This window comes from Triturus cristatus, chromosome 12 (assembly GCF_964204655.1).
Source record: "Triturus cristatus chromosome 12, aTriCri1.1, whole genome shotgun sequence".
In the NCBI taxonomy this organism is placed as follows: Eukaryota; Metazoa; Chordata; class Amphibia; order Caudata; family Salamandridae; genus Triturus; species Triturus cristatus.
In genome coordinates this window covers 296,396,853-296,422,637 of record NC_140595.1, presented here as the reverse complement: position 1 = coordinate 296,422,637, position 25,785 = coordinate 296,396,853, and the positions used below count along the sequence as shown (strand labels likewise).

Sequence of the window (25,785 nt, the reverse complement as noted above, 5' to 3'; positions counted from 1 at the left end):
GCACTGCCACGATGCCTGTTTGGTGCATGGTGCACTTAAATCAATCAGCTCGGTTTCGCTGACGATACCGAAATACTGCTCAGTCGACAAGACATTTTAATGTAGTCTCCGAAAATGATCTGTAACTCTCCCTCTGACGAGACCAGATGGTGATAAAAACATCACAAAATGTTGAAGCTTAAAAAAATCTTATGAGGGTGAAACAATGTTAGCTGTCAGAGTACTCGCTACAGATACTCCGACGGTTGACACAAATGTAAATGCAAAACTGTACAAGTTGAACTTTTACAACATGAACACTAGAGGGGAGGGCACGCACAGAATTCGAGTCTATAACTCATTGCAGCCGATAAACTAGTTTATGGCTTTTCATCACTGACGCCTGTTTAGGTCTGGCGGTGCTCAGTGCAAACGAGACCTGGGCAAGAGAAACGGGTTTCTGTCTCTATTTGGGCGCATTTTTGTTACACAGGTGTAATCAGAGCACAAGGGGGTACACGCAGGTACAGGCGTCCACCCACTATTTTCACAGGCCCCCACAGAAATATGCTGAACTTGTCCCGGTGTAATAGGGACACAATCAGCAGCGCCAGTATGTTTTCTGCTTTCCATTCCCAGGGAGCAGGGGAGCTTTTTTTCACCTCCAACATGGCCGAAGTTAAGGGGCCATCAGGCAAACTTTTGTTTGAAAATCCTGACTGGAGGCGGCCTGGAACCTCACCCTTAAATGTAAATGCCGCGGATGGGAACCAAACCTCACATCTTGTTATCTCTTCACAGGTGTTTGAGAGGCATGCATTTGCCTTTGATCAGTCCTTGATAGAATAGATGCATGCACTGTAAGAATGTCAGGTGTGTTGGTCTGTCCCAGTATTTACACAACAATATCAATACTCTATTTTATTTTTTTTATAGCGCTAGGCAACCCAATGCAGGGTGTCAGAGCTCTTTAAGTAACATACACATTATACACTGACAAATCATGTACATGTGTAAATCAATGTACAAGATGAGTTACATGAGACAGGTTTACAAGGTGTAGGAGTCACATGTCCTTCATAGATCACTGTGCTATATTACAAAGATTACAATGTATGCGCTGTAGGTAACAAAAGGATCTCCGTGTTAAAAGCAGTAACCCACTTTACTATCTAATTTTTTTTTTAAACGGTCATCGGCATGTTACGTGATGCGCTTTGCAGGAGACACATTAACCCACTATGCTACTTTGATTAAAATCTGATACTTCACAAAACAGTTCTGGGGGGAGAACATGGCGGCAGCAGGCTGAGCTGCTGCTGCATCTGAAGGCTCTACCCGCTCTACTCGCTTTTGATGGCCATGTAAAGAAGTGTCACGACTTCTTAAGAATGCCCCATAATGCGGAGGAGCAACTGCCTATTTCATTTATGAATAGATAAGCCTGTTTTCTTCGGCAGCGGAGCCCCGTTTGTGTCAGTGGTGGCGGGAGGCTGATCTGGTCCCGGGTTTTGGTGTTCAGCGGCGCCAACGGCGCTCTCTCTCCCCTTCGTGCTTTTTGGAGTAGACGCTGTCAGGTGGCCGCAAAGAGGCGGTTGCGGTTTTACCAGGGGTTTCATCCGGGGCTGTGGATTTTAGCCCAGTTTGTGGTGTTGGCTCTTACCGGATGTGTACCGGTAACGAAGCAGGTCATAGCTCCGGGTCGGTCTGTGCTCTCTACGCTCCTAGTGCTCCTTTCAGCTTGACGCGCTGGGGAGTAGCGGCGCTGGAGCTGAGAAGGAGCAGGAGAGTCGCGGCTCGCGGGCTCCTCAGGGGGTGCGCCAGAGGAGTGGCGGTCATCCTGGCGTGGGGAGCGATTGTTTGGTGAAAAGCAGTGTGGACGGCCAAGAACAGGGTGCCATTGAGGCTGTGTCGGCCGACGTCTATTTTCCGGGGCTTCCGGAGGCTCAGCTGCAGGTCGGTGGAGGCGGATTGATCCATGAGCTGTCCCACATTCAGGTAGGAGGAAACTGTTGGGGTTCTTACTGCGTTCGAGTTCTTTGCACGGAACCTGGAATGAAGGTTCCGTGCAGGGAATGTGGAGCGGTCGGGGTTGGCAGTTGCTGCCGGGGTATCTGAGCGACTGGATCGGAATAAAGAAGCTCTACTCCACCTACCTCGTATCTTCTTTTCATTGGCGACGGGCTGGTCCAGCTCTCAGTTCCTCTTCATCGGTTCGGTGATTCCGTTTTCTGCCTGCACTGCTGTTGTGACGACGAACTCGAAGGAATTGAGCGTTACGAAGGAATTGGGCGTTATCGAGCTTGGGGTTGCCGGACTCAGAACCTTCCTCTGCTGCTCTTCCTCCTACGTTGATCTTCGGCGGTGAGAGTATTTTGCATTTTTCCCCTCCTTCTGGCATTTGCTCGGCGCGTAGATCGGCGCGCGGCGTAAGCGCGAGCGTCACGCTCTGACGTTTCTCCCCTCGTTGTGTACTGTAACCTTGGCAACTTGGCGTTCTGAAGCATGCGCTTTGGATAAAGGCGGTGCGCGGAGTTCAGTGCCAATTCTTGCTGTGTTTTTATAGCGAAGTGTCGAGATGGCATGTGGAGCAATTTAGAAGGAATATTTTTAATCTACAATTCGTAACTCTTGTGGAATGTACAGTCATGTTCACGGGAAAGCACTTTTGTTTATGCAGGAAATGACATTATACAGTTATACAGTTATGTGCACATGCAATCATTCTTAGGCAGAAGAGAGCAATTTTGAAGTTTCATTAAAGTATTATTCTTCGCTAAAATACACTTTTAGTAGCAGTAGGAAGATTCTTAAGTGACATTTGCAGCATTGTGTTAATCCTAGTGGTAGCAACTCACCCACGCAAGATTGACAATGGACAACATTGCTGCTCCACCTCCATTTTTACAGTTACCAGGTCCTCCTCCTATGCTATGGCAACAATGGAAGGCCACTTTTGAGGCCTATTTGGAAGCAATCGATGGTGACACTTTCACATCCAAGAAAAAGAAGGCCTTACTAATGTACAATGTAGGTGCTGAGGCAAGGTCAATTTTGCAAACTTTACCTCTGGAGTCGGTGTGGACGTGCACCAGCGGTGGTGAAGATGGGGATGCACTAATTGTCGATGATTATGCTTCCTTGGTAAAAACTCTTGATAAAAGATTTAATCCCAAGCGCAATGTAGTTCTGGAACGGCACAAATTTTTACAGCGTGCACAGATGCCTGGTGAATCCATTGACGACTTTGTTGCTGCTCTCAGAATTTTGGCTCTCAAATGTAATTATAGAGAATTTCGTGATGAAATAATTCGTGATCAGCTAATTGAGCGTACGTGTGACAAGAAAGTTCAACAGAAGCTTCTATCCTCTGACGATCCTGATCTTGAGACTGCTCTTATCTTAGCAAAGAGTGTTGAACATTCTCAACTCTGCATGAAAGAGTTAAATACACCTGCATCGACATCTGAAACCACTTCTGCATCTGAGGTCAAGCTGGTCACCACAAAAGCTCCTGTTAAATCAGCCAAGAGTATTAACGTCAATGCTTCCCGGACACCATCCGTGTCTAATTTCCCGAAAACAAGAGTTGAACAACATCCTTCGTGTTATCGTTGTGGTAGCACCTCTCATCTGGGAAACTTCAAGTTTTGTTATGCCATAAATCAGACTTGTTTCAAGTGTGGGAAGAAAGGACACTTAGCGCGGATGTGCAAGGCAACTGTACCACAGAGGGTACCTCCTCGTACTGTGAGGGCCATAGAAGAGGACTGTGTGTATGAAGATGATGAGCGCTACGAATTATTAATGTTATCTTCATCATCTATACAAGAAGAAGGGGTTGTAGAAATAGCTTCTATCGGAGAGGGTCAAAGAAGGAAAAGTCCTGTGTGTATTATAAATGTGAATGGGAACGGCATGAAGTTTCTTGTGGATTCCGGTTCCCCTTTTACTCTGATTAATGTCAAGGATTTTAAAGGTCTGGGCGATATTCCAGTAGTCCACTCTAGTATAAGAATTTTTGCGTATGGTGGTAAAAGGGTGAAGGTAATAGGGAAATTCAAGGGAAAGTTAGAATTCAAGGGCGAGTGCATTTTCGGTACTGTATTTATAGTGGAGGAAGGTGCGAATTTGTTAGGATGGCATGAACAAGGCGAGCTAGGAATCATCCGTGATCCTAATCACGCTGACATGGTGCTATCCAAACGGGAGGCTAGACAATACTATGCTAGTCTTTCGGAAGTACCTCCAGTACATACTATCACGACTGATGTGTGCGTTGAGAGTGATTGAATTAAAGGTTATCCTGAGGTTTTTAGTGGAAAGTTGGGCAAACTCAAGGGGTTTCAACACCGCATTGTTCTCAAAGATGGTGCAACGGCTGTGGCGCACAAGGTACGGAAAGTACCACTCAGTATGCGTGGGGAATTGAGACTTGAATTAGAACGGTTATGCGCATTGGGGGTGATTGATGCTATTGAAGGGTCTGAGTGGTTGTCACCCATTGTTTTAGCGCGCAAGGCCGATAAGTCCCTTAGGATGTGTGTGGACTTGCGCGATCTGAATGCGTGCATCTGGGTGGATCGACAACCTCTACCCAACATTAATGAGATGTTGTCGACCTTGGAGGGTGCCAAGTATTTTACTTCTCTTGACATATCTTCTGCGTACCACCAAGTCGAACTGTGCAAGGACTCCAGACATCTTACGTCCTTTGTGACTCCTGATGGAGCTTTCCGATATTTACGCATGCCGTTTGGTTTGGCATCAGCTTCCGCAGTGTTTCAACGTCTCATGGGGAACTTGTTCAGGAACACTGTGGGGGTGGTGTTTTTCCAGGACGACATTCTTATTCACGGGAAGACCATACAGGAGCACGATGTCAGAGTTAAGCACGTGTTGGACATAGTCAAATCTAGTGGTCTGACGCTAAGAAGGGACAAATGCAGATTTCTGCAAGATGGGGTAGATTACCTTGGTCATCACATCTCCGCTAAGGGTGTTGAACCAAAAATGAAGTTACTAGATGCCATTAAGGATGCACCTGGGGGGAGGAGCCTAGCGCTTGACCAAGATGGCCGCGTGAGCTCAGAGCTCCCGAGACCCTCGCGCCCTCCGTCGACTATCCTGTCTCTAATCCTGTCGGTATGCATGGCATCGTGCGGATGACTTGTCAGGGAGGCGATTGATGCTACCCGCGGTCGGATCGCCCACCGGGAACCGGACTTATGCCTGGCGGAAGATTGCGGCCTATCTCCGGGGGATGCCAGGGGCTAGAGTTGGCAGGATGCCTGACTCCTAGTTGAACAACAACGGCCAGGCGAGGTGTGAACTGTCGGACGGAGGTCCCCGTTCTTTCACTTTCGCTTTCTCTCCCTTTGTCAGCACTGCCCCTGGAGAGCTCTGGGTGGCTTTATTACCCTATGGACGCTCTGCAGGCTACTCTGGCGGCCCACGGCGGAACTGATCACTCCTGATTCCTTTCGTAGAGAGGGACCCGTCTTAACTGAACCGACCTGCTTGGTGTCAACCATGTCGGGCAAAGCAGAGGGGGATCGGCTGAAGGCTAAGTCTACCAGGCGGGGAGCTTATACCCAAGTTAATAGCATGGACCGCTATGCTCTGCAGAAGGGATCACCGAGTGGGTCGAGCCAGGCGCCGGATGCCCAGAAGGAGGACTCGCCTTTGGCCCCGGAGCTCTCACTACAGGATGTCATGGGCTCGCTCGAAGGGATGCAGACTTCGATTGGAAGACAGTTTGAGGCCCTGGCGCATAAGGTGGATGCCATCTTGGTGGATGTCAACCTGATCCGTGCGGACTTGGGCAAAACGAATGAACGGGTTAAGAACCTGGACCTCAAGACCACGGGCCTCACCGATGATGTTACGGAACTGCAGACCGAGGTTCGTAAGCTGAGGACCGAGAGTGATCTCGCCGCCCGCCGGCTGGAGGATTTTGAGAGCCGGGCCAGGCGCAACAACGTGCGCGTCATCGGGGTCCCGGAGTCCTCGGATGAGGCTTCGGTTGACCTGCTTGTTGAGGACTTGGTGCTTAATCATCTGCAGCCTAAGGGTCTTGGAAAGTTCTTTGCGGTGGAAAGGGCCCATAGAGTGCCGGGCGGGAGGCCCAAGGCGGGTGCCCCGCCGAGGCCGATCGTCGCCCGGCTCTTTCATTTTCGAGATCGGGACGCTATCCTGCAAGCATCGAGGGTGACGGGCCCGGTTCCCTTCCAGAATGCGTCGGTGAATTTCTATCCGGACTTCACCCAGCAGGTGCAGAGGCAGAGACAGGGCTTCCTGGGGGTGAAGAGGCGGCTGCGGGAGAGGGATCTGAAGTATGCCATGCTCTTCCCTGCCAGATTGCGTGTGGTGCACGAAGATCGGACATTCTTTTTTGACTCTCCTGTTATGGCCGATGAATGGCTGGACGCTTTGCCCCGGCGACGGACGGGGGACGACAGTGCCGAGGACGGAGACAGTGGCCGGGATGGGCAGGGCTGATATCTCGGACCCGGCCTGACTTGATTTGGCTATATTTGAAGACTTGAATAGAGTGCAGTAACTGCGGAGGGTTGCGGGAGGACGAGGGGTGCTCTTTTCCTCCCTCAGGGTACTTTTTGTAGATTTTTGGTTTTGTAGGGCGACAGGCACACTGCAAGTTGGGGGGGCTTTGTAAGCTGCAGCAGGGGTGCAGGGTGGGGGGTGTTTCTGGGATTTTGGGTTTGTTGTTGGGGGGTTTATTTCTGCAAGGCATGATGATTATTTCCAGGACTGTTCCATGGTGGCTCTTCGGGTGTGGGGTGGGCCTCTTTCCGTTTGAGGATGGGGGGTAGGGGCTTAAGTGTTATAAGCTGGAATGTTAATGGTTTGGGGGATCGCATTAAGCGTGGGATTGTTTTGCAATTCTTGAAACGGTCAATGCCGGATGTTGCCCTGCTGCAGGAGACGCATCTTATAGGTAATACGTGCTATGCTCTGAATCGGAAGGGTTATAAATTCATAGCACATTCGGGATTCTCTTCTGGGTCCAGGGGTGTGGGCATCCTAGTTAGAGCTTCGTTGCCATTTGAGGTGGACTCCACCATTGTTGATGATAGGGGGAGGTTTGTGGCGGTGGCGGGGCGGTGGGAAGGAAGAACTTTGGTTTTAGCTTCGGTTTATGTCCCGCCGGCCCTGCAGGCCTCCACGTTTACAGATCTGGGTAGGGCCCTGCTGGATCTCCCGGGGGGAATGCTTGTGGTGGGAGGGGATTTCAACGCTGTTGGCTCCGGCCTGCTGGATAGATACCCGCCCAGAGACACAGGGGGGGCTCAGAAATGGCTTCCAGACTTCCTAGACGCGCTTGGCCTGATGGACTGCTGGAGGCTCCGGCACCCCACACAGAGCCAATACACGTTCCACTCCGGGGCACATGGTAACCTTTCCAGGATTGATTACCTACTCACTCTGGCCGCGCATGCCTCGTTGGCCTCCGAGGCGAGGCACATGGCGCGTGGTATATCTGACCACTCGCCAGTGTGGATCCGGCTGGATCTGGGTCGGGAGGGAGGAGGAAGGGTGGCCCCTATCAACCCGTGGTATTTCCGAGACCCCAAGATGCGCAGCGCACTGGTAAAGAAAGTAGATAATTTTTTCAAGGACAATCAGGGAACCGTGGACTCGGCAGTGTCGCTGTGGGAAGCGTTTAAGACCGTGCTTCGAGGGGAAGCCCTCTCCCTAGTAGTGGCTGCCAAGCGGCGGAGAGATGGCGAGGTTCTGCAGGTGGAGGAGGAGATCGCGGCTCTGGAGGGAGCGATGGAGGAGGAGGTTACAGAGTCCTCACTGCATGAGCTTTGCTTGAAGCAAACTGAGTATAAGGACCTGGTGACGAACGCCGCTAAGGCCCTCAGTAGGGAACAGCAGGGCCGTCTGTATGATGTTGGTGACAAGGCAGGGAAACTCCTGGCGTGGCTGGACAAAAAGGAACGGGTCAATAGAGTTGTGCCAGAGTTGACGGGAGAGAGGGGAGAGGCGATTGTGGAACCTGAGAGGATTGTAAAGTGTTTCTCGGATTATTTCTCTAGGGTTTATGCCTCAGCGTCGGATAGGCCGCCCGAGGACTCGTGTGACCTCCTCCGTGATATCGAGTTGCCCTGCCTCTCCGATATAGATAGGGACGATTTAGATGGTGACATAACGGTTGACGAGGTGGCGGGGGCTATCCGCGCGTTAAACTCGGGCAAGGCCTCGGGACCGAACGGCTTGCCGGTCGACCTGTACAAGCTGTTCCCGGATAGGGTCGCCCCTCACCTGCGCGCCATGTTTCTGGAGGCGCGGGGGGGTGGGACCCTCCCGTTGGATCAGCGATTGGCGACGATTGTGGTTATTCACAAAGAGGGTAAACCCCCAGATAAGTGCGCCTCATATAGGCCTATTTCACTTCTTAACGCGGAGCCGAAAATTCTGGCTAAACTCCTGGCGACCCGATTGATTAGGGTACTCGGCGACTTGGTCCACCCGGATCAATCCGGCTTCATCCCGCACCGAAACACAGCGTTAAATCTTAGGCGCCTTCATGGTGTAATCGCCAGGGCGGGCACGCTGCGAGAACCGGCTATTGTGGCGTCTCTTGATGCCACGATGGCCTTTGACACGGTGGAGTGGGCATACTTGTGGGCCGTGCTGGCCAAGTTCGGCTTTGGCCGCGGTTTTGTGAGCTGGGTGAGGTTGCTGTACGAGGGGCCGCTTGCGAGTGTGGTGGTGAATGGTCGGGCGTCGACTCCGTTTCAGCTTGGGAGGGGTACTCGGCAGGGTTGTCCCCTGTCGCCTTTGTTGTTCGCCCTCGCCCTTGAGCCGCTGGCTGCGTGGATACGTTGGCATCCGGATATACGGGGCCTTAGATGGTCGCCTGAACACGAGGACCGTATCTCGCTCTATGCCGATGATATCCTGCTGTATCTTGCCTCACCCAAGAAGTCACTTATAGTGGTCTGTGATGTACTCACATCTTTTGGTAGGAACTCGGGTCTCGTTATCAACTGGAGCAAATCGTACTTGTATGTTCTTAGTGGCGAGGTTCCACCGATCCCTAGAACATGTTCGATACAGGTCGCTCAGCAGGGCTTCGTGTATTTGGGGATCTTTATCTCCATGGACTCTGCTGTGCGATATGAGAAGAACCTGCTCCCCCCCCTGGCACGCCTGAGGCGGGATGTTGAAGGTTGGCGGAGGCTGCCGCTCTCCCTCGTTGGGCGTGCGGCCCTGTTCAAAATGATGTCTCTTCCCCGCTTCCTCTACGCACTGCAGAATACTTTGGACTGGGTACCGGGCAAATACTTTCGGGAGGTCGAAGGCCTCCAACGAACGTTGCTGTGGGATGGGCGGCCACGAATAGCTATTGCAAAGTTGACGCTCCCATGGTACGACGGGGGCATTGCGCTCCCAGACATCCGACGGTATTATTGGGCCACACAGCTGAGCGCGATTAATCATGGGTTTTATGGCCCTGCCCTCAGCCCTGGGTATGCCATGGACAGGTGGTTGCTGCGTGGTGGTAACTACTACAGGGCGTTGTACTCGCGGTCCCTAGACTCGTCCCTCACGGGGCCCACGGGTGTGGCAGTGCGTGTGTGGAAGATGGCAACTGACTCGCTGGGCTGGAAGGATAGGCTCACCCTCGCTACCCCGCTGTTTGAATCGGAGAGATTGGGAAGGCTTTGGCATACAAAAGGTTTTGATAAGTGGGACCTGATCGGCATATCCAGGGTGGGAGATGTGCTGAATAAGGGGAAGGTGAAGTCCTTTGACGAGTTGCAGACTGAGTATGAGCTGGGGCCCTCCGAGTATTTCAGATATATTCAGGTGCGCCACGCCCTCCGATCAGTCCTCGTAGAGGGTGAGAAGGTGCCTGAGTCCTCTCCTTTGGAGGACCGGGTCCTTGATGGCCATATGCCCGAGAGCACGATCTCGCTCATATATAAGAAACTGATCAACGTCCGGGCGGACATGCTTCTGGGGCTGAGGGACCAGTGGACTAGGGATGGCCTCGAGTTGGATGATGAGGACTGGCAGTCTGCTGTTTCTTCTCCTAAGGAGGTTGCGATCCCGTCGCGTCTGAGGCTGGTACAGCTTAAAATACTGCACCGAGTGTATGTGACGGGGCCACTGCTGGTCCACATGGGATTCTCGGAGGACGGCCTGTGCAGGAGGGGATGTGGTATGGTGGGTACTTTCCTGCATATCATTTGGGAATGTGGTGTCATTGTGGAATTCTGGAGGAGAGTCCATGCAGTTATGGGGGAGGTGACGGGCATTGCTGTGCAGCCGGAGGCGCGGTGTTGCCTCCTGAATGTCTGGGGGCCCACTGACCTCGATGAGGCGCAGACCCAATGGGTGACTCTGGGTAACATGGTCGCTAAGAGGGATATCGCGCGATTGTGGGGCTCCTCGGGGCCCCCCACACTGACCGCGTGGAAAGAAAACATGGACTGGAGTATGTTTAGGGAGAAGACGGTCTATTGCTCTAGAGGCCGCCCCCGGAAGTGGCATGCCATCTGGGGGCGGTGGAATCAATACAGGGGGGGAATATGTCTTGCCCCGGATCTGGAACCTCCCGAGGAACAGCTTTCCCCCTGACCTTCTTTCCAGCACAGTATGGTTTATGAACTATTTTGGCCTCTGCTGTCCCCCTTCTTCCTCCTTACATTATATTGTAACTGGTAGATGAGTGGGGTCCGGCCTCCCCTGGGGGGTTTTCACCATGGGCTTCCAGTGTTCTTGCCTTGCTGGGGTTTGTTGTGTGTTTTTGTGTTTACTTAAAATTGAACCTTTGCACTTCTCCTTGCACTGTACTGGGGACGCATCACTGTTTCTAACTATCGATGCTGCCGAACCTCCGGGTTGTCGGCTGAATAGCTGTGTCCTGATTTTAAAATAAAGGTTTTTTAAAAAAAAAAAAAAAAAAAAAAAAGGATGCACCTGAACCCAAAAATAAAGACCAGTTGCGCTCTTTTCTGGGGCTAGTTGAATATTACACTAAATTTGTACCCAACTTTTCAGACAGAACTGTATGTTTGCGTAGTCTTCTTAAGAAAAATGTGAAGTATACCTGGTCTGAGCAATGTGCGTCTGATTTTAGGTTACTCAAGGAGGCTATAGTACAGGCACAGCCACTTAAACTTTTCGACATCAACGACAAATGTATTGTCACCACCGACGCCAGCAATGTGGGTCTAGGTGCTGTTTTAATGCAGAGGAGATCGGACAATAAGGAAGAAATTATTGCTTTTGCATCCAGAACACTTCGTGGTGCTGAAGGAACCTATTCTACCATCGAAAAGGAAGCGTTAGCACTATGGTGGGGTGTACAGTATTTTCGTAATTTTCTGTGGGGAAACAATTTTGTTCTCAGAACTGATCATAAGCCTTTGGTAGACCTGTTTACCACCAAAGGTGGTGGTAGAGCTACGCCTCGTATTGCCAAATGGCAGTACAGACTGAATGAATTCAATTATTGCCTGGAGTATGTTGCTGGTGTGAAGAACTGTGTGGCTGACTGTTTGTCTAGGCTGCCTCTTTCTGGAAGTGTTAGTGAACCTGCCAATGACTTTGTGGAAATGGTGTGTGTAGTCAGTACTGTTGCTGATACGGGAGCTGCCTTATCTGAAGGGGATTGGAAACTGGCCATTTCTGAAGATGTGGAGCTTTGCAGGGTAATTGATTTGGTAATTCAGGGTTGGCCCAATAGTACTGCTATTCCTGAGGAATTGATTCCCTACTCGAGAATTAGTGACGAGTTGTCTTTGGTTGATGGGATTTTACGCAGGGGTGGGTTGCTGGTTGTTCCCTTGTCATTACGGAAGAAAGTTTTAGACTTAGCCCATGAAGGTCATTTGGGTATTCGAGCGATGAAGCGGAGGGTGAGGGAAGATTTTTGGTGGCCGGGTGTCCATAGGTCCATCGAGCATTGTGTCAGGGATTGTGGTGCGTGTGTGCTGAGTGACAAATCTCAGGTAACTTGTCCGTCCTCCGTCAGTCCCATTGCAGTCAAGGAGACACCGTGGTTCAAATTGGCTTTTGATGTGGCTGGTCCATTCAGTGGTTTAGGGGTTTCTCCCAAATACGTGCTAGTTTTGATTGACTATATGTCCAAGTGGCCAGAGGTTAAGTTTGTGGATGGCATCAACTCAAGTGTGATTATTAAATTTCTGATGGAGGTTTTCCTTCGGGAGGGATTTCCAGAAGAACTGGTGACTGATAATGGTACGCAGTTGGTGTCTACTGAGATGCAAAGTTTTCTGAGCAAGCATGGCATCAAACATACACTTACCTCTCTTTACCATCCACGTAGTAATGGGTTGGTTGAGCGTTTTAATCGTGTCATCAAGGAACAGCTACAGTTGGCCTCCGTTAATGGTCTTGATTGGAAGGTTGTGATTTCGGATGTGTTGTGGGCAATGAGGACAATCCCACACTGTAGTACTGGAATGTCTCCATTTTCCTTGTTAAGGGGGAGAGTTGCGGGTTCAAAGCTCAACAAGGATTGGATGCTAAGGAAGGTAGTGGATCCACTTAAGTTGGGTGCGGTGGTGGATGTTAGAGCTGCCACCCAAGCCAAGTATGGCTCTAATTGTCCTAAGCAGTCTTCGGTGTGTGAAGGGGATTGGGTAAGGATTAAGAAACCTATTTTTGTTCGTAAGGGTTTCTCTCGGTTTTCTGCTCCTGTTAAGGTCAGTAAGGTGAGAGATCATGTGGTTGTTCTGGATAATGGCAAGGGCTGGAATAAGTCTGCTGTTTCTGTGGTACCTAAGTCCAAGGTGGAGTTTGTGAGAGCCAAATTTGGTGTTGATACTCAGGGTACAATTCTACCTTCCAGCATCGATACGCATGGTGGTCGCACTTCGGAGAGCAACCTTGCTCCTCAACAGGTCCCTTTGAGAACTAAGTTTCTTCCTGCCCGGACCAGGTCATCTCCTGTTAAATTACAGGATTATGTCAGATTTTGACTTTCTGTTTTGGTGATTAATGTGTTTACTTGTGGGTAGTGTTTTTTTCTATGTAATTAAGGGTTAGTGTTTTATTTGGGAAGGAAGGGGGGTGTGTTGGGGTTCTTACCGCGTTCGAGTTCTTTGCACGGAACCTGGAATGAAGGTTCCGTGCAGGGAATGTGGAGCGGTCGGGGTTGGCAGTTGCTGCCGGGGTATCTGAGCGATTGGATCTGAATAAAGAAGCTCTACTCCACCTACCTTGTATCTTCTTTTCAGAAACCTAGCTCAGGGCTCGAGTCGGGGTACCACGCGGGTGGACGGCGTCCCCCCACTTATTTTACCGGGTTTTTACCGGGTGGACGCCGTCCCCCCTGCCCAAAAGATGGAGCCGGTACCCGAGCCTGCGCGCGCGCTCAGCACTCACCAAACCCCACCTTCTATTGTCGAGAGAGGGCGAACAGGGCTCTTTAAGTTGTTTCACGTTGATGGAGCCGTTCAGTATGACAGACGGGCGCTCGTGGCCGTATATTAGAAAAGGTCAGTATGTGTTTATGCATTTCAGACGGAGACCGGCAAATTTACTGTGGGCAATAAATACGCACCGAAAAAGCGCATCTTTAAATTCCCCGCTCCTTTGAGTGTCAATACGGTGACTAATTCCAACGTAAAGATTCTCATTTGCGCTTTGAACCTGCCCCCATCGCCTTCTAACCTTTGTTAATTAGTGGGGACTACATCTCGTGACGTCACTTCCTGCCGTGATGTCACTTCCGGTGACACCACCTAACTTGGAGCGTCCCCCCACTTCTTTTTTTAGGACTTGTGCCCTGACCTAGCTGATGCGGGTTCGCCTGCCCTGACCCCTGGTTTCTCGCTTATCTTCGTCCCCTCACCGGATAGCAAGAGTTCTAGGAAAAATAAAAGGCATAGGGGTGGAGGAGCGTTCGCTAGGGCTAAGCTTGCTAATTCTGCTAACTCTGTTAAGGTAGCCATTGACCAGCTAAGTTGTTTGGGGGGAGAATCGGTCACCTGCACACTAAATTCTGGCAATACTGGAAATATTTTGAGTAACAGTGCCGGGGAAGATCACGGCATTAGCAGTAAAATTGGCTATAATAAAACTAAGTGGAAGGTAAAGGCCGGGAAGACTGATAAGAAAAACACTTCCACTTTTCTATCAGGGAGAGTAAAAAAAAAAAGAACTCTAAAATAACTAAGAGTAAGAGTGCTTTCCCAGATGCTAAGCCCAGGGTCACTCCTTCCCTAAGATCATATTTTAAGGTATTGCCGGAAGTACTGTGTCTTGCAAGACAGGGAGAGTCTGGAAGATTGGGGGCTGAGACCACAAATGATCTGTGCAGACCTGTAAACCCTGCCTTAGGAATAGTGAAGTTGACAGGGAGAGTTAGCAGAATGGAGGTAGTAAACGAAGGGATAGAGGTAGCAGATCAGACTCCTCATGTGGTATCTTCAGAAAATCTTCAGGACCCACTTAATGGCGAGAGGTAGTGTTCGATTTCTTCGGCAGGTCAATTGGAAGGGGGAGTAACAGTAATAACTTCAAATTTAGTGACTCCAGTTTTAGAGACACATTCGATCTCCTCCGTAGAGCGTCTTATGGCTTCGTTGACGGTAGATATTAAAAAGGGCTTTGAGACCTCCGCCACAAACCAAGGTGAGATCCGGAGTTTTTGTGAGACACTGGATAAAAAAATAGACCTTTTAAATGCAAGGACGGAAACCCTAGAATCTAACGTGGGGGCATTAATGGAGCAGCTTGACGCTATGAAAGTTGATGTTACGGTTATGAAAAAAGTAGAAGGAGCCCTACGGGACAGGTTGGAGACATTAGAAAATAATTCCCGTAGGAACAACTTACGAATATTGAATGTTCCAGAAGGGAGTGAGGGTGACTATCTTAAACCTTTTATGATCAAGCTCTTGAAAGAAGCACTTGACTTAGAAATCACTGATGAGGAATTGGATAGGGATATTCAGAGGATCCATCGGGATACCTTCAGAAAGAACCCGAATCGCTCTAAGCCAAGGAAAATCCTTATCAATTTTCACACTTATTCAGTGAAAGAGAGGATACTTAATCTATCTCTTAAATATAAATCATTGAAAAGTAAGGGCTTTCCCTTCCAGATTAGATCGGATTTGGCCAGAGCCACGTTAGATAGGCAGTGGGAATTGGGTAGAAAGTTGGAGGACTTTAAAAAGTTGGGAGCAGTGGCCCAACTTAAATTCCCTGCCTTTTTGAAGATCATGTTTAAAAATAAAATGTACAATGTTAGATCGGTACAGGAAGCAGAGGATTTGCTGGCAAATTTACAGACAGGCTAAGTATATTTTACCCATTGGGTTTGGTTTTTGGTTTTCAGCCCCCATTTGCTTTCCTTCTGTTTCTCCCTTTTTGAGCATTGATATGCATAGACAGGGCTTTTTCCTTTTTCCTTCTTCTCCATTATATCCGTTATATCCTAATTCATACTTATTGCTTTGTAAAGGCTGGTTTAGGAATAGGTATATTGTTTTTTTCTTTTTGACACTGCGGATTGTGTTTTCTTTGGGTAGATGTGGGTGAGAGCCTTTGGGATGCAACTACCTGGACACTCTGTCCGGATGATTGGGGGATGGGTTCTCTATGGTTTGGGGGTAGATGGGTATAGGGTGGGGGAGTGAGGAGGAAAAAGAAAAGAAAAATCCTCATTTTCGCCACTCTAAATAGGTTCAGTCTTAAAGTTGAGATAAAGGGCGTAGGCAAGGGGCTGATGTTGTTGAAAGCCGACACTCCATACTCTGACAGAGTAGGGAAGAGGGAACCCCCATGACTTATTTTCTGATTCTTTCCTGGAACGTCAATGGCCTGCGCACTAGAACAAGGAGAGACAAGATCTTGCAGTATTTGCGGGATTCTTCGGCGCAGGTCATTGTCCTTCAGGAAACACATCTAATGGAAGATGAAATGATTTCCCTGTTAAAGCTTCAAAGTTAGGTTGGTTCCCATTTAAGTACAAACCAATCAGCGAATATCAGAGGGGTTTCAATTATTTTTTAAGAAGTCAGCAGGTGCCCACATTTGCTCTTATATAAAGACCCAAATGGTAGATGGGTGATAGTTAAAGCCTCAATAATGGACACTCTGTTGATCTTAATTGGATATTATGGTCCCAACCAGGACAACCCTACTAGTTTGAAGGTTATTTTTTCGCACTTATTGGATTTTCCAGAGCCATTTGTCCTGGCAGGGGATTTTAATATTGTTTAAAATCCTATATTGGATAAGACCCCAACTACTAGGGCTGTGGTCTTTTCCAAATCCCGAGAATATCTGCTTGGGGCCATGAGACAGTTTACTTTGTCAGACATTTGGAGAGATAGATCAGGGCAGTAGCAAGGGGTGTCTTATCGAAATTTTAAATATAGACATCAGTCAAGGATTGATTTTGTTCTGGTTAGTTACTCACTAAGGAGTATGGTTAAAAATATAGTCTATTTGGCTCCCCATCGTTCGGACCACTCTGGCGTTCTACTGGCTTTGAAATGCCAAGCACCTAGTCCAATTAGGACTTGGTCCTTCAATCGCGCCATACTCTTGGAGGAGGAAGAAGTTTATTCTCTCTCTCAAGAGGTGGCCTGGTTTTTGGAGGTGAATGTTGGCACCACTTCAATAACCTCAGTCTGGGACACTAAGAAAGCTTTCATACGTGGCCAAATTACTAACAGATCCTGTTATAGGAATAAAAAATATAAGGAAGAGATCACCAGTATTGAAGCCAGGTTGAAGGACGCAGAGGTGGATCTCTCAGTTGCTGTACCCCCTGAAATCCTGCAGGAAAAGCGAAATAAGGTTAGCAGTTTGAAAGCCCAGCTTGAGAGTATTCTGAACACTAGACTTATTTGAAGGTGGGAAGCTAGCAAGATCACTCATTTCGAATATGGTGAAGGAGCAGGAAAACTCTTCGCTTGGAAGAGTAAATCAGACCGAGCAAGGAGTTATATCAAGGAGATTAGAAATGAGAGGGGCATCTTAGCAACTGATGATGAAATCCGGGATGCCTTTCAGGCCTTTTTCCAATCCATCTATCAGGAAGATGGCAATGTAGATGGTCGGAGTGTTCGGAATTGGCTCAAAGATATTTCGCTTCCCTGCCTTAGCTCAGAGCAACAATCATTCATGGACAGGGATTTTTCCTGTGAGGAAGTAAGGGAGGCTATCTTTAATAGTAAGAACAGTAAGGCCACAGGGCCAGACGGTTTGCCTTCTGAGATCTATAAGGCAATAGGGGATCAGGTTGTTCCTATTATGACCAAACTCTTCAATCAGATCTTGCAAGAAGGCCTGATCCCCCCAGATTCATGGAATGAGGCTACTATAGTTCTGATTTTGAAACCAGGGAAAGCGGCATTCAATTGTGGGTCCTATAGACCCATATCTTTATTGAATGCGGATTATAAAATCTTTACTTCTATAATGGCAGCACGTTTGAGTACGGTGGTGGGGGACATCCTGCATCCCGACCAGAAGGGCTTTGTGAAAGGGCGCCAGATAATGCATCTAACTTACGATCTAATTGGTGCAATAGAGCTGGCGTCCGCATATTCCATTCCCTTAGCAGCTATGACTCTGGACACCACCAAGGCCTTCGACAGGGTAAATTGGTTATACCCGTCGGAGGTCTTGGAAAAATTTAATCTCTGCGAGAAGTTCTGTCATACAATACAATCTATATCTAGGAGCCCTACAGCTAGACTTCTGGTAAACGGAAGTGTAACAGCACCCTTCAATATATCTAGTGGCACTAGACAGGGCTGCCCACTCTCCCCTCTCCTTTTTGACCTATATATTGAGCCGTTTGCTCAACGGCTTAGAGAGGACGTTAACATCCAGCCCTTTAGGTATGGAGAGTGGGAGAGGAAGGTAGCCCTGTATGCAGATGACATTTTGATTTTTACTGCCGACTTGGATAAGGCATTTCCAGCAGTCATTAGTCAAGCTCAGGAGTTTGGAGTAGTGTCAGGTTATGAAATCAATGCTGCTAAACCAGAGGTGATGGTCTGGAATCAAGTGGTTAATCAATGTCGGCACTTGTTAAGCCTTAAAATGAGATATCTGGGAGTCAATATAGTGCAAGATGTAGCTAAGTTTGCTGAGATAAATTTGACTGTAGTAGCGAGAGAATGTGTGAAGCTTATGAAGATTTGGGCTTCGCTCCCCCTCTCTATTATTGGTAGGGTTACTTTGGCTAAAATGTCGATACTCCCAAAAATTACTTTTCTTTTTAATTGTATCCCACTTTATTTTGAAAAATTACAAATTGATAAAATCCAGAGGGATATTAACTCTTTTGTTTGGGGGTATACATTTTCGCGATTGGCCTGGAAAAAGCTGAGACGCCGAAGAGAGAAGGGGGGCCTTGCCCTGCCTGATGTTCAGCTTTATGCATGGGCTTTTCAACTCTCCCACGCTCGCATGCTATTAAAAATGCCGGTTAAGGCTGGTGTGGGAGGGATGTTTTTAGCAATGCTACAGGGTGCACATTTACCGGTGGAGGGTTTTTTGTTTAAATTTGGAGATGTTAAGTTTTTCAAAAAATTTAGGCTTAAGGTTTAGAAGGGTCTGGGTAAAACTTGGACAAACCTGAGGAGGTCGACCACTCTTGGTTACTTCTCCAGTATGGCCCCTTTATGGGACTCTCCTGGTGGTCCAGAGTGTCTGAGAGACAGTTTAGCGACCCCGTTAGGGGAATCTGGCTTGGTGGTGTGGGGGGGATCTGATCTCGGATGGCACTTTGGTAACATGGGAACAACTCAGTGAGTGGGTAGGGCGAGGCCTTTCTAGATTTAAATATTTGCAGCTGGCGAGTTGGGTTCAGGCTCAGTTACAGACTACCAAGGGGGGCTTATTAGGGAAAGGTAACGACTTAGAGTACAATCTTGTGGCCAGACCCCGTGGGAAGAAAGAAGTTTCCTTTTGGTATCAGGCAATTCTGGAGGCAGTGGACGGAGAGTTTATCCTTGCTGAGGAATTATGGGGTAGTGTCTTACCGGGACAAGAATGCGATTCTATATGGCAATCTTCATGTAAACTCCTGTATGATATAGTAAAGCTGGCGTGGTTGAAAAGGAACCACCTGTTCACCATTCACAGGGCTTACTTCACTCTGTTGAAGCTCTCTAAAATGAATAAAGAGCAGCCTGTATGCTGTAAAAAAATGCGGTTTGGCCATGGCTTCCGACATTCACATGTTTAAAGAGTGCCCAGCGCTGTTTTCATTTTGGGACAATTTTTGTCGGACATAATAGGGATTTCGGTTATTATGGATCTACCCCTGACTTTCTTCAGACTTCAAGACAATGTTAGAGGCCCTGCAAGATCACTACTTTTTTATGCTGTGCTCCTGGCTAGGAGGCAAATATGCAAGAAATGGACAGATCCCACCCCTCCTTCCTTTTTTGACTGGCAATCTTCTGTTTTGGCGACTTCTAAGCTGGTTTTAATGAGAACAGGCAGCAAAAAGAAGAGAACATTCTGGAGTGAACTGGAAGGAAATGGGACCCGCAGCTGAGGGTCCCCCCCCCCCCTTCCCGGGTCCTATGATTAATGCTGCCTGAATACTCTAAGGGTCAGGTCCGGAACCCTCCTCCCCAATATGGGGTCGAGGTCCTAAGACAAGGCCTCCGAGTTCCAGAAGCTCGTAATATAGGGGTGCTTTGGTGTGCATCTCAGCAGTCTTAGTGCCGCTAGGCGGGCGATTTTAAGTGCTAGCTGCCTACGCCTCTCAGCTTGCTGAGTGTGGGTACGGACTGCTTGAATGTGCATTTAAAGGGAGAATGGTGGTAAATGAGGACAAAAAAAACACAGTTCTCTCCAACAAACACGTTTACCTGCAGAGTTATCTCACCATTAAAATTATTCCCTGAGATTTACTGGGCACCTTTTTACAGCAGATGCCTTAACTCATAAAATATTTTAAAATGCAGACTTTGCAACCAATTAAGCAGAACAGATGTGCTGCCATCTCCTTGTTGCCAATTTCTTTGTGACGGATTATGAAAAAATAAATACATTAGTTGAGGCCCACATTTTGTGTCGGGATTGTGCCACTTTTTTGGCACATCCCCAACGCCAAATCTCATTTGTTAAATCTCATAATGTGCTTAAATGTACTCATGATATACCTGATAAACATGAATGAGGTCTTAATATCTGATGCCACTTCTTGTGATGTCACATCTAGTGGGGTCACATCCTGTTATGTCACGTGTAATGTCATGCGTTGTGACATCATGCGCTGTGATGGCACTTGTCATTATTTCACTTGCAAACTGCCTAACCTGGTTAGTCCCCCCACTTCTTTCTTTAGGACTTGTGCCTCCTGGGAGTAATCTCGCTAAACTTCTGGCATTTCACGTAACTCGAAGTTTCAGAAAGTACACCATTACGCCAATTACACTGTTGTGTAATTTGAAATCTGTGCAGATTGAAATCCTATTGTGGGAGTTCAGGAACATTAATGAACAGAATGAGAGTCTACTATTGGCGGTACTTAAGTTTTTTATATTTTCAGTGCGAAATGTGTCCTTGCGTTCAAAATGGGTGCAAAGGCACATTTTGCTATAAAATGTAACACTAAATGCAAGATTTGAATTTTCTGTCATTTCCCCAAAATTTCAAGTAGACAAAAAGAAACTACATTAATTGTGCATACCCCCTAGTTAAAATTACTATTAAACAGGGAATTAAATCTCACAAACCAGAGACCCTAAGCAAGAACTTATGTAATGAACCACAAGATGCAACCCATCATAGGCCCTAACGGGGGCGCAACGCAGGCCCCTTCAGAGCAGGAGGAGTACCCCTTCAAGGGGCCCTCAACAATTCAGGGGGCCCAATTCAGCCCAAGGCCAATGAATATCTGTGAGATATGCGAGACTCAGGAGATCCTTGTCACATCCAGCATTGGGCCCCCATCATTTTGCGTTATGCCACTGGCTTCAGAGTGGGGGAGAGACTCCTACCTCACCATGAACTGACAGCTCAATCCGTATCTTCCACGTGCTTCATCACCCTCCACAAGACTTTCAAATGGATCCCCCCCAAATCCAGAAAGATTGTCACCCACGCACTTCTAACCAGCAGACTGGACTACGGGAATGCCCTCTAAGCCGGAATAAACAAATCTCTACTGCTCAAACTCCAGACTATCCAAAACACCAGACTATCCAAAACGCCGCAGCTAGACTGGTCCTCGGCATCCCACGACAACACCACATCACCCAACACCTACGAGAACCCCACTGGCTCCCCGTCGAAAAGAGAGTGACCTTCAAGCTTCTCACCCACGCCTACAAATCCCTCCACAACATCGGACCCCAATACCGCAACAAAAGAATTTCCTTCTACGCACCCATGAGAAGCTTCTGATCCGCCGATCTGGCCCTGGCTGAAATCCCTCGCATCCACAGAGCAGGGGGGCGATCCTTCTCCTACACCACAGGCAAGACCTGGAACAAACTGCCCTGCAGCGTTCAACGATCCCCCACACTGCAAGCCTTCAGGAAGAGCCTCAAGACCTGACTCTTCGGATAAGATGTAACTGAGCCAAACCCCCCCTCCCCCCGCCTTGAGATCTTCACGGGAGAGTAGTGCTCTCCACAAATTCCTGATTGATTGATTGAGAGCTGCAAGATACCACTTTATTGATTAGGAGGTGTCCTGTTGTATTATTTCTGGCTAGATGGTGTAACAAATCCAGGCAAAATGATGTTCAATGAAAATTGCAAGGCGTAAGGTGTAGTTCATGCTGTGCCATTTGCAAGGCATGAGGCCTGTAGGCAGGGCCGGGCTTTAGAGCTGTTGTTGCCCGGTGCGCCAATCAATTTTTTTTGCGTTCTAGCTGTCTAAGCTGGCGGGGAGAGGAACCAGAAGGATTGCTGCAGGAAGGACCAGGAGGCTGCGAGGTAAGTTGGGCCGGTGGGAGGGAGGTTTTAATGGGGGTGGTAGGTTTTAGGGCAGGAGGCCAAGTTTTCGGGCTCGGGGGGGGGGGGGAGGAAGGTACGTTTTCAGGGCAGAGGGGCAGTTTTTAGGGCTCAGGGCACGGAGGGTCAGGGTAATTTATTTAGTAGGGACAGGGTTTTAGGCCTCAGGGCATTAGAAAGGGTATGGATAGTTTAAGGACAGTGCAGGGTACGTTTTAGGGCTCAGGGCAGGGGGACTGGGGTGGAGGTAGTTTTTGGTAGGAGGCAGGGTTTTAGACCTTAGGACGGGGGAAGGGGCAGTTTTAAGGGCAGCACGATGTAGGTTATAAGTCTCAGAGCAGGAGGGGGAGAAGTAGGGGATAGGAATTTAGGGCTTAGGCCGAGGAGGGGGGAGACATATCCCTTTACTAATCATTCCTTTACCACAAAATTGCATGGTAAATGAATGCATGGTTTAGATGCATTTGTGGCTAGGACGGCGTTGTAGAGGCACATGTGGTTCAGCCATGCGTGGCCCTGTCATACAACCCTAACCCACATGGTGCAATGTATGTCGTACCTGCTCCAGTGTCAATGGCAAAATGTGCCTTGCAAGCCATAGACGTGGGAGTGCTCATGTCCTCTGGTGACCGTAACATATCTAGGCTAACTTGTGCTATGTGAGCTGAAAGGAACCAGAGGTGATGGGCGCCATGCAAGCTCCAGATCATGAGGGTTTAAAGTACACTGTGCCGGCTCCATGCCAAGATGACAATGCAATCCTTTCAGACCAAGCAAATGAGGCAAGGCTTATGCCATGAGCGCCACAGTACACGGATCAGTGTGTACTGAAGAAGCTCCCAAAAATGAGGAGCATATTATTCCACAGCAGGTCCAATATATGAGAGATAAATTGCATTGTGTGCCACCCCCAAGACAGCAGGCATAGGGCAGTGCAAACATAAGCGCATATGGAATGAGGAACCCAGTGTCAAGCCCTTATGCGCATGGCAGCAACATGCTATCGGTGTTAGTCTGTGCCAACAGCAAGATATGAGTGACAGTATGTGCCATGCCAGTTCCGCAAGAGCGCAGGAGCTGGTGATTACTGTGCTGGCTCCATGGCAAGCGAGACAACATCTTTCATGGAAGATCCAGTATTTAGGTAACAGCGTGCGCCATGTATGTGAGGCAGTCTGTGCTCTGCCAGCAATGAACAGGCCCCATGTATGAGCGGTGTGTGAGGGAAGCTACAGGACTTGAAAGGCAGAGGGTGCTACGCAAGCTCAAAGGCTTGCAGCTTTGTGTGTGCTAAGCCACCTCAAGAGATGGTGTGTGGCTTGTAATGCTAAGCCTTTTGATAATGAATGCCAGATTGTCTGATTCCAGCGCCAAGGCATGAGGAGGGCCAGTACAGTGCCAGCACTAGAAATAAGGGCAAAGTCAGACTTGAGATCTGATCAGAAGAAGGGATAATGTAGGCCACATCAACTAAAACTACAAGCTGAAATTTGAGCCATATCAGTTCCAAATCAGGAAGAGCAAAGTGTGCCATGGCACTTAAAAACTACAAGCCGAAGAGTGTTTGACATCTCACATTTCCTTTCATTGCTACGCAACAAAGCACATTCGGACATGTAGTCTACAGACAAAGAGTTGCACCAAAGGCCAAATACAAAAAGGCAGAACAACTTTAAAGTAGGGGTGGGTGAAGAATTCCGCTCCGCTGGTGGAGTTCGCAGAGTTTTACCCAGTCCGTGTGGAGTTAGTAAAAACTCAGTGAAGTGATGCGGTTTTTTCTCTTGAGCAGCTCGCCAACATTAAGTTGGTGAGGGCTTGTGAGAAAAAGTTGTGCGCTAGACCTGCTCCCAAACAACATTTCTCAACGTGGCCGGTCGCGACAGGTTGTGGCCCCTTGTATTGAGAAATCTACCGCTCGCGTTGAGGAAGCTGCCGCTCCAGTACAAGTCTGTTCGAGCTGCAGAAAGCAGCAGAGCCCTCTGGCGGAATGCATAGTGCCATTTGCGCTGATTTCACAGCACAAGACATACTCCCGGACCTAAAAATCAATACAAGCACCGTAACTTAGACTTCGCTGCTGGCGGAACTCCGCGGAGCACTGCAGAGTTTTTCTGCCACTTCCAGGAGCTCTGCAGAGTAAAACTCCACCCAGGCCTACCTTAAAGTACAAAACGCAGCATAGGATCCATGGGAAGGGATGAGGACCAGATCTGGTTCTCCAGTGAAACCCTGCAAGTTTTAACTGTGCAATGGTTGTGCTCATTCCCACTGCCGCTGCACCAGTCCGATGAACCCTCAGAGATGCACTCACTCCCGCTCCTTCAGCAGCCAGCAGCACTTTCTGAGACTCTTCCAAATGCAGATTCAAAGCAGTAACTTTGGTGGCATCCTACTCTATAATCGCCAAATCGTCCCAGAGGAGAAGTTCCTGTCTTGGCGGCTGAAGGATGTGCGCATGCTCACCATGCTCTGCCGGTGGAGTTCGTAGAGTTTGTCCCACTCCGTGTGGAGTACCAAAAAAAACAGTGAAGTGCTGCAGAGCTGAGTTTTTTCTCTTGAATGGCTTGCCAACATTAAGTTGGCGAGCACTCGCGAGAAAAGTGCGCTAGACCTTCTCCCGGTGACATTTCTCAACATGGGTGGTCGTGGCAGGTCATGACCGCTTGCATTGAGAAATCTACCGCTCGCGTTGAGGAAGCTGCTGCTCTAGTAGAATGTCTATTTGAGCTGCAGAAAGTAGCAGCACCCACTGGCGCGATGTGAAGTGTTGTTCGCGCTGATTTTACAGCATGGGACAAACTCCCGGTGCTAAAAATCAGTGCAAGCAGCGAAACTTCACAGACTCCGCCACTGGCAGAACTCAGCAGAGAGCAGCAGAGTTTTAACAGCCCTTCGCAGAGGTCCATGGAGTAAAACTCCACCCAGGCCTACTTTAAAGTACAAAATGCAGCATAAGATCCATGGGAAGGGAAAAGGACCAGATCCGGTTCTCCAGTGGAACCCTGTAAGCTTTAATTGTGCACTGGTAGTGCTCGTCCCCACTGCCCATGCACCATCCTGTGAGCCAACAGAGATGTACTTACTCCCGCTCCTTCAGCAACACTTTCTGGGACTCGTCCAACCGCAGCTTCAGGGCGGTCACTTTGGTGGCATCCTCCTCTATGACTGCCAGATCCTCCCAGAGGAGACGGTTCCTGTCTTGGCGGCTGAAGGATGTACGCATGATCATCATGCTCCTCTGGTCCCAACAGTCTGGCGACTCCTGCTTGCCCTTTAGTAAGGCCTCCATCAGCTCAATCTCCTGCGATAGGGAGGAAGAGAGAAGAAACATGTAAATATCAAACTTCTAAACCACAGACAGGCAGCATAGAAAGCACTACGCAGAGTTTAGGCACGTAAGATTTGTGAATTATTTCTACTAATATATGCAAGGACCGGGATAATTACTAAAAACAAAGGAAACGCAGAACAGACTGGAAAGCAGATTTCCATCACCCTTTGCAATTTTCCCTTGGTAAACAAGGTGGCCATATTGGAACAGAGGAGATTGACGTGTCTGCAGCTAAATGTTGCAGCCGTGATGTACTTGCTCATGTCCCTCAATGCCCCAATAGTTTGAACTTGGATGTCACCGAGAATGGCAGCCATGCCTGAATGTCTGTACTTTGCTCACTACTGCAGAAGTGTACCATTAGCTTCACATAAATCGGGGGGCCATGTTGGAATGGTGACAGTTCAATTCACTACAATGGGAAAGCTTTAACTATCTGGGGATAATGTTGGACAGTAACTTGTCCTGGAAAGGGCAGATGGACAAAAGCTCCTTAGCCCTTAAGCAAAACTCAATGCCCATTCT

At 48.6% G+C, this 25,785-nt stretch overlaps 1 protein-coding gene across 11 annotated transcripts in view; it reads right to left on the bottom strand.

Annotated features, from left to right (window-relative positions):
* The window catches only part of CCDC102A (coiled-coil domain containing 102A), an 820,703-nt gene that overhangs the window by 112,690 nt on the left and 682,228 nt on the right, over nt 1–25,785 (bottom strand). For all 11 annotated transcript variants that reach the window (XM_085636974.1, XM_085636976.1, XM_085636977.1 and 8 more), the window contains one exon: nt 25,013–25,230. In XM_085636974.1, coding sequence (XP_085493100.1) covers nt 25,013–25,230 — 218 coding nt within the window. The remainder of the gene's footprint in view (nt 1–25,012; nt 25,231–25,785) is intronic.